Source organism: Eutrigla gurnardus (genome assembly GCF_963514095.1).
Source record: "Eutrigla gurnardus genome assembly, contig: SCAFFOLD_208, whole genome shotgun sequence".
Classification (NCBI taxonomy): domain Eukaryota; kingdom Metazoa; phylum Chordata; class Actinopteri; order Perciformes; family Triglidae; genus Eutrigla; species Eutrigla gurnardus.
The window spans coordinates 5,239-26,041 of NW_028155393.1; the positions used below are offsets into that span (position 1 = coordinate 5,239).

Genomic DNA, 20,803 nt, shown 5'->3' on the forward strand with positions numbered 1-20,803 from the left:
ACAAAACAAAGTAACATAACTGTAGGGTGTATATGTGTGTATATATGTGTGTGTGTGTGTGTGTTTGTGTGTGTGTGTGTGTATATATATATATATATAATTAGGTCTAGGGGTGCAAATTATCGAGTAATTCATTAATCGATAGTTGTTTCATTTTATCGATCAATTAATTAATAAGCGGCAATTCTTCTGAGAAGCTGAATTTCCCTCTGAATAGGTTCTATCTACTGTATACGTAACATAAAATGCTATCTTCCTTATGATATAAAGAAAAATGCAAATCATATTTTGAATAATTTCATTTTAATGCATCAATTTGGTGAATTTTGAGAACCAAAATATGACATATCGTTTCCTGACCAATTTCTTACAAACTGCTGGTACTGATACAAATGTTGACATACTAAATGGGGTTGAGGAGTTTAAGCATTCAAGAAAAGATGAAAAGAAAAATGATTAAAACACAGGGGGGCGTCGCGGGGGATGCCTTGCCATGGCAACGGGGGAAAACAGAACGTTGATGAGCCAAACCAGCCGTGAGGATTTCCCCTTATAATAAGCGCTGCTGCCCTCCTGTTTAGGCCTATTATTATAGCCGCTAGTAAAGTCCATTTGCCTTGATAAAATAATTTTGGGCGAACATTGAGACTATGGCGGCCTAAATTAGACTATGGTGGTGCGCCATAGTCTCGATAATTTGTGGGAAACACCACGGGTGCAGTGGAATAGTCTATTTTGCTTAGGAAGGTTCCTAACTGAAGAAGTGACCCAGAAGTAAACAAGTGGCCGCCATGATAAGAGCTCGAGTTCGAGTTCGAATTCTCTAAATGCAAAGGAAAGGAGCTCCAATGCTTCCTTTCAGACCTCCTTTAGCATAGGATGCAATGGACCTTCCTATGCGAAAGGAAAGGAGATTACGCCGACCCACAATTCTTTGCGAGAGCTGCACACCTCGGCCGTTCATGAACACAAACAATTTGCCTATTTGCATATTTAACAATTACTTTCATGCAGACATATAGAAATTGGAATAGTGATGATAAATGTGTGTTGACAGTGATAATAATTGAATGGTATTTTTTTAAATTTATTTCAATCATGTTACAAACTTGAAAAAAACGAAACTAAAACCACAAATGAAATGTAAATACAGCAAACGGTCAAACAGGAAGGAGGAGCTGCTGGAGCTGAAGCCGGTCAGTGAACCAGCTGTTTATAAAACCAACATGTGGAGAAGTGGATGACGCGTTTTTTGTATTCCATTATTGTAGATAATAATAATGATAAATGTTCTACTAAAACTGAAAGCTACGCCCTTTCAGCAGCAGCGCTAGCTGTGTTCAGCCAGCTCAGTGTTGTTAACATGAACTAGCGTTCATGTGTTCAGCTGCTAGTGAGGGACGGAGCTGTAGCTGTGGCGTTGCTGGGTGAAGTTGTGCATCAACTGGAGGAGGCAGAGACGCATCTATTCATTACTACAATGCACTAACAAACCAATTTTCAGCCTTCTTTCACTATTAGAGCAGAAGTTATGGGCCTCCAAAAATGCCAACAAATGAAATACGAAATTCCAATGTATCAAAAAGGGGCGTGGCACTTGAAATTCAAATGGACGCCACGGGCAAACCGTTTGGGATATTGACCTGAATAGGGATGCAAACAATTAATCGATTATCGATTAATTGTCAATAAGAAATGACTCGATTAAAATAAATTAATTGCAATTAATTGCGTTTTGAACCCGTAATTCCCCGCCAGTCCACGTGAGGGCGCTCTTGACGCCAGACGTACTTGACGCACATGCGCGAACACAAGCGAAGCAGGGCTCTGACGACAAGACAAACAAGAAGTGGTGTTTCCCACACATTGACGAGACTATGGGTGCAGTCGAATAGTCAAAAAATAAGGTCCTACCTCCTATTCCTTGACCTTTGGAGAAAACGTCACGGGGTTAAGGAAAGGCGATAGGAGAACTCAAAAGGATTTAGGAAAAGACGACCGCGGTGCTCAGAGAATCTGACCGGACTTTCACTAAGCTACGTCATTATAACGCGGCCGCTGATGATTGACAGCTGATGATCGGCACCGGCGATTGACGTGCGTCCATTTCTCCACATGTTGGTTTGTGACATGATTGAAAAAAAAAAAAAAAAATACCATTCAATTATTATCACTGTCCTAACACATTTATCAACACTATTCCAATTACTATATGTCTGCATGAAAGTAATTGTTTAATATGCAAATGCACATATCGTTTGTTTTCATGAATGGGGCGAGGTGTGCGGCACTTTAAATGTTGCTCTCGCAAAGAATTGTGGGTCGGCGTAATCTCCTTTCCTTTTGCATAGGAAGGTCCGTTACAGGAAAAAAAACATATTTTATTTATTATGATGACCAAGACAAAGACCTGTGCTTTTTCTGTCAGTTAGTCTTGAGTTTGGGGAAATTTCACATCCACAAAAACAAATGGGCCAAATCTAAACCGAACATCGTACCCTTTAAACATGAACTGCACTGTTATACTGCCACAATCAAGAACATCAGGAATAAGAAAGCTGCCAAAACGTACTTTATTATGGAGAAATTTTGTGCAAGTGACTTGTAAAAACCTCTGTCTGTCCAGTGTTTCCCCCAGAAAATGTGTTCGTTAAGGTGGTGTCTGTCAGGGGGGGGGGGGATGATGAGCATCACATTAATAGCTACAGATACTGTAAATCACTACAACGACATATGAGTGCATGTCTTATTTTATGAAGTAAAATATAAGTTATGGGTTTACTCAACAGCTTAATAGTTCATAGAAATTCAGGTAGAAATAGGTTAACTCAGAGTTCCACAGCTTATCAAAAACAATCCTCCCCCCACAGGGGGTGTCTCCCCCCCATGTAAATGATTATTGATTTATGAATGAATTGATAGGTGGCTTATTTTTGGCATATATTAATTTCTTTTTGGCCTGGAGGCAAGGGCGTAACTTTGAGTTGAACATTGGGGGGGTTGAGATTTCCGCCTGTGAAGCAGGTGTATATATATATATCTTTGGAGACTATGGTGGGGGGATTGCGATCCTGTAGGGGGGTCCGGGGGCATGCCCCCCCGGGAGAAAATTTTAAATAATTTCATTTTAATGCATCAATTTGGTGAATTCTGAGAAACAAAATATGACATATCAATTACTGACCAATTTCTTACAAACTGCTGGTACTGATACAAATGTTGACATACTAAATGGGGTTGATGAGTTTAAGCATTCAAGAAAAGATGAAAACAAAAATGACTAAAACACAATTTGTTTATTATTATTATTATAATAATAATAATAATAATAATAATAATAATAATAATAATATAAGTGGGTGACTATTCCTCAGCCTTCCTTGGTGTTTTGGTTTTGACTAAAGCCTCGTTCACATACGTCGCCACTCGCCCATCTCTGAGAGACAGCTGTCAATTAATGTGAATGTGTTCTAGTGGAATGTGGTCAGGACAGGCGATGCGATGTGGTCGATCGGAGATCAAATTATTTTAACTTTCTGCGATGTGAGTGAAGCGAGTACCAATCACAATGTAGAATAGAGATGATCGACAGTTGACGTCAACAGAGAGTTCCACAGATAGTTGCCGTTTGAAGTCGCCGGCGGCAGTGAATTTTTTTTTGCCAGCGAGTAGAATTCAGCGAGAAAGCGAGTGGCGAGTAGTGGCGTATGTGAACGGGGCTATACGCACACGCACTGTCGAACTCGCCGGCTGGGGGGGGGGGGACAAACTAACTTTTGTTCAGTAACATGATTTGACTCGTGAGAGGTGGCACTGGAGCCCTAGCAGTAGCTACCTCCTGTTGGGAAGATACTTTTATTCTTTTGCTTTTTTTCGCGTGCTTTCTTCATACCACCGCTGATGCGGGGAGAGACCGGAGAGACAGTAGAGAAGCGCAGGTCCGGCAAGGTGGGCGAAACCAAATCTCAGAGCGGGAGGGGGCACAGACAAACGTCACTATTTTTTACTAGTAAATTGAGAAAATCTACCACACTGTTGTGATTATAATGCTTAACATTCAATATCAATAATTATGATATCAAATTGGGTGGGTTGTGGTGGCTGGTTTGGATTATTGGGTGGGTTGCAACCCACCCATCCCCCCCATAAATTACGCCTATGCCTGGAGGCCCTGCCCGGCCTGTACAATGGTAGGGGAAACACTGCGGCGAATAATGCTAGTATATGGATTTTTTTTTTTTTTTCTTTTTCTTTTTTTTTTAAGACGTTAGTTTAGGCGGCAGCCCTTTGTTGTTAAGGCGGCCGCCTTAACAGGAAAGCGCTGCGGGAAACCCTGCTGTCTTATGTTTGTGTTTTGTTTTTTGTTTTTGTCTGTTGTGCTGTGTTTGTTGTCTGCTTTATTGTCTCAATAAAAAAAAAAAGGTCTGTTGTATCCTATGCTAAAGGAGCTCTGAAAGGAAGCATTGGAGCTCCTTTCCTTTTCATTTAGAGAATTCGAACGGCTCTTATCATGGCGGCCACTTGTTAACTTCTGGGTCACTTCTTCAGTTAGGAACCTTCCTAAGCAAAATAGACTATTCGACTGCACCCTATGGCTCACCGCCATAGTCTAATTTCGGACGCCATCGTCTAATTTAGGCCGCCATAGTCTCGATGTTGGTCCAAAATTATTTTATCAAGACAAAGGGACTTAACTAGCGGCTCTAATGATAGGCCTAAACAGGAGGGCAGCAGCGCTTATTGTAAGGGGAAATCCTCGCCGCTGATTTGGCTCATCAACGTTCTGTTTTACCCGTCGCCATGGCAAGGCTTCCCCCGCGCCGACCCCCCCTCAGCTGGCGAGTTTGACGTTGCGTATAGCCCCGTTCACATACGTCGTTACTCGCCCGCCACTCGCTTTCTCGCTGAATTCTACTCACTGGCAAAGAAAATTCACTGCCGCCGGCTAGTTCAAGCGGCAACTCTCTGTGGAACTCTCTGTTGACGTCAACTGTCAATCATCTCTATTCTACATCCCGATTGGTACTCGCTTCACTTCCATCGCAGAAAGTTAAAGTTATTTTCTCTCCGTACCCGCCCACATCGCATCGCCTGTCCTGGCCACATTCCGAGTGGCGACGTATGTGAACGGGGCTTTAGTCAAAACCAAAACACCAAGGAAGTCTGAGGAATATTCACCCACTTATATTAATGATAATAATAATAGTCATGATAAACTAATAGTTTAAAGGCTCAGCACTGGGTTTTAGTCATTTTTGTTTTCACCTTTTCTTGAATGCTTAAGCTCCTCAACCCCATTTAGTATGTCAACATTTGGATCAGTACCAGCAGTTTGGAAGAAATTGGTCAGTAATTGATGTCATATTTTGGTTCTCAAAATTCACCAAATTGATGCATTACAATGAAATTATTCAAAATATGATTTGCATTTTTTCTTTATATCAAGGAAGATACCATTTTATGTTAAGTATACAGTAGATAGAACCTATTCAGAGGGAAATTCAGCTTCTCAGAAGAATTGCCGCTTATTAATTAATCGATCATCGATCGATAAGATGAAACAACTATCGATTAATGAATTACTCGATAAGGTGCATCCCTAGACCTGAAACTTCAGATTCCTTTGTTTGGTAACATAAGGCATATTTTCACCGCTTTTCAGCAAAATCTGAGAGGTACCATGTGTGGTACCCCGATATTGGCTGTTTTCACATGGAATGACCCAATACCCAGTTCCAAGCTTGTTATTGTAGACTAACGAGAAAACGATCTTCATCACAACCTGTTGTTACGCCTGGTTCACACCGGCCACGGAAGCGCCTCGAATAGGCGTGGAGCGGAGCCCGCTTCCTTTTTGCGCCCTTGTTAAGCGATAGTGTAGTTCACACCAGACGCGAAGCGCCGCGAAGTGATCGTTTTGGCCTCTGCTCTATTTTTTGCACGTGCCACGAGCGAACGCGTCAATTCTGGCAGGAAATCACACAAAGAAACACGAGACAATCTGGTCAATTTTCAAAATAAAAGCAATTTAAATACCACAATTGACAAATGCGATCATATTTGTGTATCTAAACTCACTGGGAAACAGGAAGAGACAATACATTTAATAAATGTGAAGAGTAGATAAACAAATATGTGTATTTCAACGGTATATCTGCACTACTACTGTCTGCTACCATACACACTCTCTCTGTCTGTGTGTGTGTGTGTGTGTGTCTCCCTCCCTCTCTCTCTCTCTCTCTCTCTCTCTCTCTCTCTCTCTCTCTCTCTCTCTCTCAGGAGAACGGATATATAAAATAAGTGTACAAACTTCTTGTTTACAGAAACATGCCATATTCATTTTATGGGGTTATTTACTCCATAATGAAAAAAATAGCTCTGAATGAACAACAGCTGAGCAGAAGCGCTTGTCGACTGTCATGGAGAAATACGCGTCTGCTCTGAACTGGGGGGCAGCGGACCTCGCGCGATTTTCGTTGGCGCGATGTTTATTCAATATAATATATGCAAATTCTCTCCAGCATATTAAAGGTTTTTACTGTTTGATTTTGGGTATCACATTTTCCAAGCAAACTCTCTCCATATCCATTTGAGGGACATTTGGTGACTGTTCCACATGTTCTACCATTCAGCTTCTGATCACAGTGTTATTTTAACGCAGAGCTGAAACAATTAAATGATTTAAGCTATTATTTTAGACATTTTTGAAGGTAGATTCTCAAATGTGAGAATTTTATGCTTTTCTAGGTCATATGTGATAATAAATCGAATGCATTTTGGTCAAATAATCAGCAGCATGTTAATCGATAAGAAAAATAATAGTTAATTACAGGCTATGTTAATGTTATTAATAATATAAATATGATTTGTTGTATTTTGTTCTTAAATGTTGTTGTAACAATATAGACTATATTGGAGCAGACCTGACCCCACCAGAGAACTTGACCATGATCACCTTGAACACCAATTACACCCTGAGCTGGGGCTGGCACCAGAGTCCTGCCGAGAGTCTCTCTGTCAACTTCACCACACAATACATGGCGTAAGTCTCACTCACACATACAGGCATCATACATGAGGAAGAGAAACCAGCAGGCACTGTACTTTAACAAACTCTTCCAAGACATTTAACCCAAGGAACTTCATACATTCATTCATTCATTGTCAAAACGTTCTGGAACCATGGAGCCGTGGTGTGGTGGCAAAAAATGCACCATTGGCCATGAAACAGGAACTTGCTGTCACTTGGGCGTACATTGCTCAATCTGCTGCAAATCTATCTCGGGGGGATAATAGACCCGGGCTGAAGACATCTACATGACTCAGTTACTGTGCCACCTACGGAGGAAGTTACATGTTGCGGCTTTTATTGCCTCCTCCATGCAGATTAATCAGATCCATAAAAGATTTGGTGAGAAGAGTCTTACGACCTTGATGATACAACATTGTCATGATTGTGACTTTTTGTTGAAGGCCGTTGACATTGCGATGTGGCAAATTTTCAATTTTTGCAATGCATTTCCTCATTGTAACTTGGCTCATTGTGGTCAGATCTTTTCCAAATTTCACGTTTGATGAAAGTCCAAAATGGCAACAGCTCTTTGCAGGTTATAAGACCATCACAGTGCCAGACAGTGAAGCTTTTGAGTTTTCAAGTTTTTGTTTATATTTCAGAAATATATATAGAGATTTAGATCAGTCTCTTGCCAAGTAACGAGTGAGGCTAACGCAAACAGTTACAGATTTCTTAAAGGAGTCATCACCAGGAAATCGCAATTTCTCTTGTTAAAACATGCATATCTGTGTTTGACCTCAGTTGAAACTTGCCTGAAAGGCTGGAGTTTGAAAGTGGCGCCGTTTTTTCGCTTCTGCTCTTTTTCCGAACAGGAATAGCACACAAGGGTGTGCATTCCTAAAGCACGAGATTTTGATTCTGCGCCTTCGGTGACGTCACCGTGGCGGCTACTTGCATAAGCCCACCCCTCTTTCACCACCCAACCCCGCCCCGTCCGCTACCTGAAATCGCCGAAGCGCCGCCATTATGTTTTGGAGTCTGCATGCAGGCAAGCCCCCCCGGCTCTGTCCTTCCTGCGGCGAATCAACGCGCGCCTCATTACATATTATACAATGCACATCCGGACCAGTCAAAACCTCGCGCGTAATCTCGCGTGATAAAATCGCGGTACGAAAAAGGGTCAGAACAAGCTCAATGTTTGATTAAATTTTTTTTTTTTTTTTCTAATAAGTTTTACGAATTGATCCAATTCGATCCAAGGGGGCCTGGATACGTATAAAACCAGGTTATGACTCCTTTAAATATTTATTTGTTTATTTATGTATTTATTTTTAATTGTTTAAGTCTAATTCAAGACTATCAGTATTTTCAGATACAATGATTAATGCCTTACATTTTTTGTCATCCCCTCAGGGAGTTCAGGCTGAAGTATAAAAAAAAGAGTCAGATCTGGCACACGGCGTGTGAGAAAACTTCACAAAGGTCATGTGACCTTACAGATTCCGACCTCTTCTACGGGGGCATCTACTTGCTTCGCGTTCAGGCCGACATCAACGGGCGTCTCTCTGACTGGTCGTTGAAGAAATTCTGCCCTGAAAAAGATGGTGAGAGAGAGGGGGGGATGAAATGAAAACAAGTGGAGAATGGAGGCTCTTAATGTTCAGGCAGAAACTTAAAGTTTACAGGAAAGACAAACAAACAATGGTAGGATGTGATCTCAGGTTTGGCACCACACACATCAAAAACAAGAAAAGCAGACTGACAAAACCACAAATTTAAGTTAATAGAGCGACAGTATTGAGTAATACAGCTCTAACAAAACCACTGTGTAGAGTTCAGACAAGATCATAGCATCTCCAACGTGATAAACATTTCAAATGATTGGGGAAAAAATGATTGTATTTTTAGTGTTCAAAGTTAAATAAGTCATGAGTCCATCTCGAATATCTATTTTATATTGCTGTGAAAACTTTTCCTTCAAACAACTGGTTTTATTACGTTTCTCACCAAAAACTACATTTTAGAAAATTACATTTGAACACATCATGATATCATTAGACTTTACTTTCACCCAAGTTTACTGAGTGGAGTTCAAACACACCATAATGCTAGTCAATGCGACATCTCTTACTTCTTAGTGTCCAGTTGGAGTCTTCAAATGAGCATTGTCCAAAATCCCAATATATTCACTTAAATGTCATACAAAAAAATAAAAGCAGCAAATCCTCTGATTTTAGGATTATTAATAAATGATCCAAAATAGGAATTTCATGCATTTTCTGTGGATCCACTGATACATTAATACCAATTACAGTTCTAGACTATTGTCATACTCGTCTAATATTTCTGTAGTTACATTTATAATGATTACAGTTTATTTAAATCTTTAAAATGTTTTATGGTAAATGGTCCTCATTTATATAGCGCTTTACAGTAATGACTGACATTCACTACACTAGGCACTCAGCTAGGAGAAGCCGGGGATCGAACCGGCAATCTTGCGGTTGCCAGCCAACCCGCTCTACCTCCTGAGCTAAACCCCCTCCTTTTATTAATTGATAGGTTTCAAAATAAAAGGCCCCTAATCCATCCATTCCTCTTTTTGTTCATGCAAGCTGCTTTGGGCCCTCCAAAGAAAGTGAATCTTTCTCCTGCTGGAAGTGACCTGGACATTTACATCTCTCACCCCGTGACAAGCACCAACAACTCTATGAAGGACAATCTCCCCAACCTGTATTACCACATCCTCTACTGGGAAAGCTCTGCAGACACACAGGTAGGAAATCTAGTCCCGTGATACAATTGGAAAATCCTCAGTTGGATCCTGAGTCCTGCAGTCAAAGTGATTTGCAGGTGGCACCTTGAATGTCATCCACTGCTATCAGTGTATGAATGTGAGGGTGAATGTAGACAATTAGGGTAAGGCTCTTTGACTTGACAGAAGACTGAGAGTCACCAGTTAACAGTCGCAGTATTAAGTCAAACACTCACAATCAGCCCTGCAGAGCACCTGGTGTCTAGGTTTCTGTTCTGCATGTTCTGCAGTGTTGCCTGATGGGTTTTGTCTTGTGGTCTATATGCTAAGGAGAGGTGTTTCCTGTCTGTGCTACAACGTGGGTGAATCTCACCCCAGAGTATGTTCTCGTCTGGTGACACGAGTTCCTGCCAGCTGCTTTTCACATTGCGTACCCGTTAGGGCTGTCGGAATGAACTTCGGGAATCGAATATAACTTGAATTGTAAAAAAAAAAGGTACTATTGGAATGCTGAAATTAGTATTCAATTATATATATATATATATATACCTCAAACATACAGCAGTCATACACATTCATACGAGGCAAGCTGGGTGAAGTGTCTTGCCCAAGGACACAACGACCATGACACAGTGACAAGGGCAGGGATCGAACCGCCGACCCTCCGAAAATTGGCCAACCCGCTCTACCACCTGAGCCACAGTCGCCCAAAAGGTGCTGTCTAACGTTAGGAAATCTTGCCCTCCTCCTCTTGGCCTACCCGCAGTAGAAGTTTTCTGAATCACAATCTCACTGTCAGAAATGGCCGACAGCAGCGCGCAAACACGAAGGTAACTGCGCGGCAGCACTCGATGAAATGAAATCAAATGAAAACAAAGATATGGATGGAGCTCTAGAAGCGATGCATCATTAAAAATATGCATTCATGCTCCTTACTGGTAGCTAGATCGACCCGCATCTCCATCAGCTGATTCCCCCTTTCGGCTCTCCTATCATTGTGCAGAGGAGTTCGGGCTTATACAAATGACTCCTTTCGTTACGTAAAGAAAGGAGCTGAATCTGAACAGCCTCTAGGAGCACCGTTTTACCAGAGGGTGGGCTGCAGAGACCATGCAGGAATTGCTTGTTTTCCTCATCCTGGGAGTTGGCAGGCTCAGGGAGGACCAGTTTATAGGTGTAGAGACCAGAGAAAACCTGTTTTTCATAATATAACCCCTTTAATGAATTATAACTTGCTGTCACCTGTTGGTAATTATTTATTAGGGCCTGAGCGCCGACAACATTGGGCTGCGAAGCCCTATTGTATTTCGAATGTTTATTATTCTTTTACGGATTCGACTTTCGCCTTTTGGAGGCCTCAGCATAAAAAAACTCGCCAAATTTGGTGTGCCCATGCAGCCTGGTGAAAAATTTTAGGATTTGGCGGTTTCGTATTCGGCCAAAAAAAAATTGCTCGCTAGCGCCACCTAGCGTGGGCATTCGCCAGCCCTGCCACACGGTTTTAGGAATTAATTTGTGCCCACCTCAATTAAGATACTACATGCCCCTGGGACCAAACAAACTGTTCAACCGTACTATTGATCATGTCCCATGGTGTAATACAGTGGGCGAGGGAGGGTTTGGGCGGGGGTGTGTGTGTGTGTTTCATGTATACTGTGTGTATGTTATATGTGGCCTGTGGCTCATATGTATGTATTGTCTGTATCTGTACTGTTACTACTGTAAAGTAGCGTTTTATATGACAGCATTGGAGTCTTGTCTTGTCTTGTCTTAATATAAAGGACATACTTTCATGCAACCAGATCATGGATAACTTCAGCCAGGGTTATGGGTGAAATTACAGAATGTAATAGTTCAATGCAAGGAAATTAGCAATTTGATCTTAAAAAGTGTTTTAAATAAAGTCATAGAAATGATCATCATTCAATCAGAAGATCATTCGGTTCATGTTAATGAGTATTGTATAATAATAATGATGATGTGGTTTAATGGCATCCATCCTATCACAAATTCAGGATGCTGACTCACTGATGAAGGTCTCTCTTCTGCCATCTGTCCTTCAGGCCTTAAGAACCGGCACATTGAGCAGTAGTGCCGACATGCTGACTTTGCCGAACCTGAAGCCCTGGACGTGGTACTGTGTGAGCATCCAGTCATGTGATGACTTCTACAACAAGAGGAGCAGCTTCTCCCCCCCACACTGCATGCAGACCGAAGGTAATGGAATATTTCATAAACTGCTAGGCTGAAGTGTGTGGCTGTAAATATGAGAACTAAAGATTTGATTACTAACAGTCACTGAATACCTACTATTGAAATGCAGTGGTGGCCAGCCCACTAGCATGTATATCATCTAGAGATCACATTCCATCTGCCGGGAGATAAAGTAGTGAGTTGCATTTTTGAGGTTGGTTATTTGGTTATTTTGATTTACACGTAACTCTTTGACCATATGCACTGTAAACCCGAATAAGTTCAGAAAACTAAAAATTTATGCTGTAACTGATTACGTGAAAACTTTTAAGTTAACCTAATACATTTTTTTAGTTACACTATACTTAAAAAATATGTGTTCAGTTGACTTAATCTATATTCTAAGTTCAATATAGTTTTTTAAAATTTTCCTTGATATTCCTAATATTTATGTCTTCTTCATACTTAAATTATTTAAATTTAACTTTCATTAAATTGAAGTGCACTGTACTTAAAAAGTATTTTAAGCAGTTATTTAAACTTGTATGTATACAAATTTAAAATTTTACTTCAGTCTTACTCAAAAAACATACTTGTACATAACTCATAAGCTCATGAAAATTGTATTGATTTTAAGTTCTGAATACTCAATTTTTACATTAAACACACACACACACACAACTTCAGGTACAATTTCAGTTTGTCTTTATTTTGCATTATGTAACTGGACATTAAACAGCTTAGTCACCTCCTGAACGGGTAAGGTGTCTGTATATGAGTGTGTGTGTGTGTGTGTGTGTGTGTGTGTGTGTGTGTGTGTGTGTGTGTGTGTGTGTGTGTGTGTGTGTGTGTGTGTGTGTGTGTGTGTGTGTGTGTGTGTGTGTGTGTGTGTGTGTGTGTGTGTGTGTGTGTGTGTGTGTCCCCATCTACATGTCATGACATGACTGAGCATGTTAAAGTGCTTAAAGTAAAACATCTGGCAAGACTTTGTACACAAATTAAAAGGATCTTACAGCTCATCAAACTGCAAAGCAATTTTAAACATAAATAAAACTGAAATAAATAATACCAATGGCCTTTGTGCATAAGTCTTACAACAAAGGACCAAGAGCTCTTTCATAAAATAAAATAAAAAAGAAATAAATACATTATTGTAAAGGGCATATCTCACACTATTCCGATTTACAGTTGTTAACTTTTTAAAAAGGCAACCATGAACGAATGACCACTTGGTGGATAAGGGACATGTAAAAAGTGTGTGTCCTGCTTGTGCTCCTTCAATTGCACCAGCTCTACACATTATAAAGGAATTTTCAGTGAATAAATGACAGAAATATACAATTACTAACAATTAAAACTGTAATCTTTTTTTAAAGTGCAAACATGATTAGGTAGCTTTTGTGGTTAGACAGCCTTCCAGGTGTAACTTCCATTCAGATGCTTTGGGCAAAAGCATATTCAACATACTGTCACATTAGGACACTTGGCACCAAAAACTTGCTTCTGTATGTGCATACAGACGTGTGCATGTGCATAGACACAAAGTGTAATGTGGTCTACTCTTTCAGTAACAGGTCATTTTTTTAGTTTGAGTAGGCAGGGTTTGAGTAGTTTACCATCATCAAGACCCATCAGCACTTTCTGGATGAAGGTAAAAGTGTGAATGAGTTTCCTGGGGTAGTCCAAATGCAATACATACATCAAACCAAACAACAATGCAAATGCTTTAGCCAACCTGGGGATGTTGCTTATCACAAGCTCATCTTCTACCACAATAGCAATGGATGCAGGACTGAAGTCATGGACTTGTAGTGCTCTCGGAGACCACCGTGACAAGGGCAACAGGCGTGTCAGTGATGTCTGGCTCCGGCGAATCGTCCTCTTGGAATATGCAGGTTATACAAGGTTAACTTTCAGGAACTAGACAATTGCATTATATTACTATTTCACAGGTCATGACTCAACAGCTAAGTATTAGGTAGGTATTTCAACTGACTATTCTACTAGTCACCATCCAACAGGTAGGTATACATGTAAGTATGTCAATGTGTCTCATATAGGTCTTTTAAACCCTCCAGCGGTCATCGGGTCAAGGAAGGAAGCTGAAGGAAGGACAGGGGGAAGAAGGGAGGAAGGAAGGAGAGAAGTGAGGAGGGATGGAGGGACAGAAGGAAGGAAAGAAGTAAGGAGGGATGGAGGGACAGAAGGAAGGAAGGAAGGAAAGAAAAAGGGGAAGGAGGGGAAGAAGGAAGGAAGAAAAAATTAGGAAGGAAGGAATGAAGGGAGGGGCAGGGAGGGAGGAAAGAAGGAAGGAAGGAAGGGAGGAGGTAGGAAAGTAGTGTGTGTGTGTGTGTGTGTTATTTCATGAGTGGTAAGGTCAAAAGGTCAACCAAATTATTAGCCCTCTGGGCAAGGTGAGGTCAGGACTTTGTGGGAAGTTAAACTTAAGGATTACAGGGCTTCTATACCACATACTGTATGCATCCACACTCACGCCTCCACACAGGGTTTGGAAGGTGGTTGCGTTGTATAGTTAGGCAGCTTTTAGTGTTGAAAATAATGCTATCCATACAAAGCAAGCAATATCACCTCATTGATACTAACAGTTCTGCGAAAGCAGTGCATACTTACATTCCACGTCTTGAAGAACGGTGGGTCCTCCACACGCAGGTATACCGGGAGGGCACGTAGGGCTGCAGTGCGTCTCATGTTGACATCTTGTTCTTGCTGAAAGGACAAGCAAATTGAACATGATGAACTTTGTTGCTGTCACTGTTGTCCGTATAACTTGATTTGGACCAAGTTCAACTCACCTGGAGGTCATAAATATGTAGGATGTCATGCAGCGCCTCTGCTATCTTGCCGGTGTGTTCTGCCTTCTGTCTGTATATGGCCAACAGTTGTGATGTGTGCCGGTCAAGCTCAGCATAAAACTGGTTCCGTAGATTGACGTTTGTGATGCGGTGGAACTCTGCACAAACCTACAAAACAAAATAAAAAAACACAATAGGACAAATGAATTGGGATGAAACATGTTTAGAGAGGGTAGACTGAGAAAGATGTGTAAAGATTGGTAGAAATGAGAAAGAGTGAGCCTGTTTTACCTGCGATTCCTTCCGAAGAGCCGGCCATTTCTGTGGGAACTCCTTCACCATTTGATCCCCCTGAACGATCTCTTGGCGACGCAGGGCAAAAGTCATCAGTGTGACAGTGTTGCCTCTGAGAAGGGGGGTCTGAAGTCACACAAGGGACATGTAAAAACTGTGTCCTGCTTGTGCTCCTTCACTTGCACCAGCTCTACACGTGTCTTTGTGAAACCGCGATAAATGAATTTTCAGTGCATTAATTACAGAAATGTACAAATGCAGGAGGTGTAGAGACATGGCAAAGGACTAACTCTTGAATAATGGCTATTAGGGTTGCACATCTCTTTGTGATAAACGGTTCGATATGCATTTAGATACACAGGTTACGATTCGATTCAAAAACGATATCCTTTATCACAGACCGATTCGATTCAAATCGATTCCATACAGTGTAAGAATGATACGATTCGATTCTACGGTTAATATTTGTTGTAGATATTTTATAAAATAAAGAAGCCGATTCTATGAAAGTGACAGTACAGTAGTTTATTTTCAAATATGTAAAATACCACATATCCCCAAGCATTGTGGCTGTATGGCACTGGCAAAAAAAACAAAAAAAACAGAACAACAAAATCACGTCAATGTATTTATTTTTAGACATGGACCAAAAAAAAACTGTCTGAATCGTTGGATGGCGGTCACAGGACAGCGTCGTGGACGCTACCCGTGCTGCGGCCGCCTCTTGTGGCGCAAGTTGAGACACAAGCGATTGACATTCAAAGCCGTCCGTCTCTCACGTGCGGTCGTGGAGTGCCTGCGGTCACACGGCAGCGTCGCAGCCTCCTACCTGTGCTGCGCTCGCCTCTCCACCTCCACCTCCTCCATGTTCTGTGTTGTCCCTTGTTTATCACTCATACCAGCTAGCCAGCTACGGCGTTTCACGGGCAGCTTCAGCTCTCGCTTTGTTTTAGAGACGCTGGTGTAATGCCGCCCATAGATATGATGCCGCCGACTGCTTTAAAGTCTCACGATACCCGATCCATGACTCTATAACCGATTCATCTAGGAATTCATTGATAATTCGTATCGATTGAGGAGGCTGCTACCGATGCAGCCGTATCTCTCACTTGTTGAACCGAATATCCGGTCGCATCAGTTTATCGTTTACAACCCTAATGGCTATGTAGTGCTTAAATAACTGTTTCTGGGTGTCTGAGGACCTAACACTTGTTCTATTTTTAGCTCTTACTTTATCGGCAATGATACGTTGTGGTTTCTTTGTTTCCTTCTTTTGACAAATGTACTTATTGTAAGTCGCTTTGGACAAAAGCATCTGCTAAATGACCTAAATGTAAATGTAATGAGGACACAGCACCCAACTTGCACTTCCACTCCATCATTGGAAGTGCTTACTTTCAAACTAAATTAATTCTCCTACAAGTGAGTTTAAATAATTTGGCTTACCAAAGAAAAAGGTCAGTGCTGGTCAATATTCTCAACTTGATCCTGTGGAAACAGATGCAATAAGCAGTAAGAACAACAGCTACTCAACAACAGCTTCACAATTTATTAACCCAGAATCTCAAGTGTTAATATAACTTACCAATAAAGTTGTTCTCAGATGATATAAGTGACTGTAGGTCATATACAGTCAATTACATAGATCTTCAAATTCACACACACAGACAGACAGACAGACTTGATTATTACAAATAATTATAAAATGTTAGCCCATTTATGGAGGGGGAGCAGCACAAGCTAAATCTCAGTTACCTTGATTTGTGTGCATGCTCGCTTCTCTGCATCCACTTCAGCCTATGAGGAAAGAAAAAATGGAGGTTCAGTGTAAGCTTGCAGATTGCATAAGCTAACCAACTTCATGTCCATGCATTACTACGGACGTAACTAGCACTGAAGTGCATAAAAGTTACTGAGTCGGCTAATGGCTAAACTAGCTGCAACTTAACGTTCGTTCGTCTTAAGATAGCTACTAGGCCTAAGTTAGTTCATTCTGGTGCATGTAAGAAGAAGAAAAATATTTACCAGATAAGGGCGCTTCACATAAATATCAGCACCACACAAAGAAACGCTACGGCTGCTAACTGAAAAGAGTTACTAGCTAACATAGTCATCGTTAACGGCAGCACAGGCGACGCAATTCAAAAATTAGCGCGTATCACCGCGGCCATTGCTCGGTACCCTAAATGTAAAAACAGCGCAGTCTAACGATCAAACACTTTCTTATTTGTGATACCCATGCAACGTTATAACAAGCAAAGCAGTTTTGACAAGTTTGTTTGGTTTACTTACAAGTTAATCCATGAACGAAGATGAGACGCGGACTCTGGCACACGGCAGCCATCTTGGACAAAAACATTTCCGTCGGTCAGGGCAGCAGATTCACAACGTTGTGATGTCATGACGTCCGTGTACGTAGCGTTTACTCAAAAGCGATCATTGATGGGGAATACTTTACTCATAAGTGCTGTGCCACCGAAAATTAAAACTAGATTAATCGTTCACATCACTGATTAGTTATAGGTTCTTTCAACTATTAAACAGATTTGAATTATTGTGCCCTCAGTCCTTATAAGTTAGTAGTACTGTTGGGGTTTACAGTGTGAGATTACCTTTGATCTCAAACTATTGCTTTTATTCATGGATAAAGAGGAAACACTGTTTTCTCCACCGCTAAGGGAGTGGCACAACAAAAGTGTTCCATAGTCCAACTTCATGATTTCCAAAAGCTGTAATTTAAAAACTATCAATTGATTTTTTAATAAAAAAAATTCTAATTATTTAAAAAACCCTTAAACGGGGAAAACATTTGTAGGACAAGGATAGCAGAAATAATAGAGGAAAAAGATTCCTACTAATAATAATGGCAGCAGAGAATATAACACTGATCATTATTATGAATTATTGTAAAGTATAATAACAATAGAATATGACTAATGGTAATAGTATAATAATTGCTTGCTCCTGGGTGATGTTGGAACTGTGAAAATGTATTAACTCTGAAAGTCATGAGCATATTTTAGTTCTGCTCAATGTGTTAAGTGTCCTGAGATAACTTCTGTTGTGATATGACACTATGAATAAAATAGAATTTAATTTATATCAGGGGGTGTCAAGCAGCCACAGCAGCAAGTACAAGAGAGGAGACGAGATACTGACGAACATTAATGGGACATGAACCATTCCCTTTCAAGTCTTAACACACCGTGACTAATATGAACCTTGATTGTAAAACAATATCAATAATTAGTAGAATAGAATATGTAATAAAATATATGATTTATTGGTTACTTGCAGGGCTGCACGGTGGTGTAGTGGGTAGCACTGGTGCATTACAGCGAGAGGGTCGCGGGTTCGATTCCCTGGTTGGGCTCGGGTCCCTTCTGTGTGGAGTTTGCATGTATCTGGTACCGGTACCAACATGTATTTCGATACTTTTCGATACTTTTTCAAATAAAAAGAGAACACAAAAAATGTCATTACTGACTTTGTTTTAATTGAAAATCTTATAACAAATTAATATTATACAATAACATATTAATCAGTAAATAAAATAAAATACCACAAAGACAAACTGTTCTAATGCACACTATTTTAAAATTATGCATGTATGCATTTTACAGCTCTGGAAAAAAATTAAGTGACCACTTCAGATTTATTGTAAATCAGCATGACTACAAAAAGTTTAAAAACCACTGTGAAAATATACATATAATAATATAATATAAATAAACCAGCTCTATTTTTTTCTTCCAGAGCTACTTCTGTTAAGAGTGAAGGGGGTGGCGCTTGCTTTTAGCACTGAATGTGGCTTTTTTTCCTGAGTAAATTACCTGTCGTTCCCTGAGCTCAGTGTGCAGGTCTGGGTTCTTGTCCTTTAGGTGTTTGGATAAGTCGGAGGTGTTTCCGCTGTCAGCCATGCATGTTTTTAAACACCGTTTACACAGTGGTGCATCAGTGTTAATTGCCTCGCCTTGCTCATTTGTTTTTAAGCCAAAGTACTGCCATATCGCACTTCGCGCCCCTGGTTTGTCCACAAGTTGCGGCGTGGTGACGACTGAGCAGCCATTCTCCTCTCCGTGCGTCTCTCCCCCTCTCTCTCTCTCCATCTCTCCCTCTCCAACGTCTCTCTCTCCAAGCTTTCCCTTCTTGAAAAAACTGCACCGTTTGTGTGGGGTGGATCAGGGAACATCTGATGTGGTGTGCACATTTAAACACAGGATCCAGGTTGCTGTTCAATCCTTTATTTGATGGATGATTTACGGATGATTTAGTCTAACAGAGGATGTGAAAATATAAACATTACTGATCTCGCATAACAAAAAGTCATAATGGTAAACCAGATAACTTGAAACTTACTTAATTATCCTTTATCTCTTTAAACAACAGGTTAATGGTAAACTCAGGAATCTATTAAATGAAATAAACAATGAAAGATCAGTTACTTCGAACAGTGAGACGAGGTCATTATTCAGAGGAAAATGTCCAATAACTCACATCCATGCGCTTCCTTTGTTCTTGCTGGGTTTGGTATGGAGACAACAAGGAAGCCACATGGGTGAAGGGCCAACCTATATAGCCTTGGGGGGCGTGACCAACTCATTGAGTGACAGGTGATGCAGGTAGCTTGACTTGGTATAGGTGACTGACTTGTGATTTAACACTCCTGCTCCGTTTGTTGCTCCAGTCCACGCTGCTCACTCAATTGCTAGCTGTTTCCTCCGGCTTGCTTGCTTTTTCTTTTTATCTCCCCAAGCTCCGGCTTGCTCCTCATCCTCTCAGCTGTAGTTATAACGCGGTGACGTCACGTGGTGTGTTTGCCGCGGTTGCAGGCGCTGCAAGAACCAGTCGCGTCCAAATGCAATATAGTACCACTTTAAATGCCTCAGTACCCCGGTACCAAATTAGTACCGGTATACTGAACAACCATACTTGCATCACGTCATGATAGCAGACAACAGCACAGTATGTCTGTTTTTGTTTGAAAGTCTGCTTTTAGTGATGTTGTTGGTGTAACCTATGATTAATACAAATATCTTACTAGCATAATCCGGTGCCTGTATATTGATATTAAATCACAGTTAGATAGTTTAGTTTGGGTTCATCCAGCTGTAGTAAACCAGCTGCATCCAGTGAATCCAGATTGGTGAAATTCACTGAGCACCTCTGGATGATGTCATGAACTTCTGTTACCTCTAACACATTCATGTCTTCATGTGTTTCTGTACTTGTGAGGTGAGAGCAGATATTGAATCCTGATGTCATCTCTGTGTGTGAAACAGGAGCCACGCCGTGGTGGCAGATCGTTGGGTACTTCCTCGTCTCTCTGTCGATCTGCTTCCTAGTCATGCTGCTCTCCATCTACAGCTGCTTTTGGTGCTACAAGACTGTGAAGGCAACCTTTTACCCCTCCGTCCAGCTGCCTTCACCCTTCCAGGTATTTTCACGTTTCCTTGAGTCATTCCAGCTTTGGATGTGTGCAGACTGCAGACATCTCATTAGTTTACATGTCTGCCTCTGGGGAACACACTTTTTTGAGAGCATTGGTTTTATCTCCATCAATGCGGCATAGGAAGGTAAAGGAACATCTATGTAGTAGGGATGCTCCGATCAGCATTTTTGGGGGCCGATCCGATCACTATCACAGAATGGATGGGATAATAATAATAATAATTAAAACTGCGAGCAGTATCGTGACGGGCCCGAGCTCTTATGCGGTCGTGGAGTGCCTGC

The 20,803-nt window shown here is 41.0% G+C and overlaps 2 protein-coding genes across 2 annotated transcripts; one reads left to right on the forward strand and one right to left on the reverse strand.

Moving 5' to 3' along the window:
* Window positions 1-6,897: 6,897 nt before the first annotated feature.
* On the forward strand, window positions 6,898-20,507 carry LOC311010321 (interferon alpha/beta receptor 1a-like; the record flags this gene model as incomplete). The annotated part of the gene is made up of 5 exons (XM_084040850.1): window positions 6,898-7,042; window positions 8,429-8,619; window positions 9,631-9,791; window positions 11,834-11,987; window positions 20,353-20,507. Coding segments are annotated over exons 1-5 (756 nt in total), but the record flags the coding sequence as incomplete, so codon positions are not given.
* On the reverse strand, window positions 14,045-17,719 carry LOC311010322 (uncharacterized protein; the record flags this gene model as incomplete). The annotated part of the gene is made up of 6 exons (XM_084040851.1): window positions 17,363-17,719; window positions 16,826-16,867; window positions 15,068-15,182; window positions 14,777-14,944; window positions 14,595-14,690; window positions 14,045-14,065 (listed from the first exon to the last, which is right to left on the reverse strand). Exons 1-6 carry the CDS (start codon window positions 17,470-17,472, stop codon window positions 14,045-14,047), a joined length of 552 nt encoding a protein of 183 aa, XP_083896977.1. The 5' UTR covers window positions 17,473-17,719.
* Window positions 20,508-20,803: the final 296 nt, after the last annotated feature.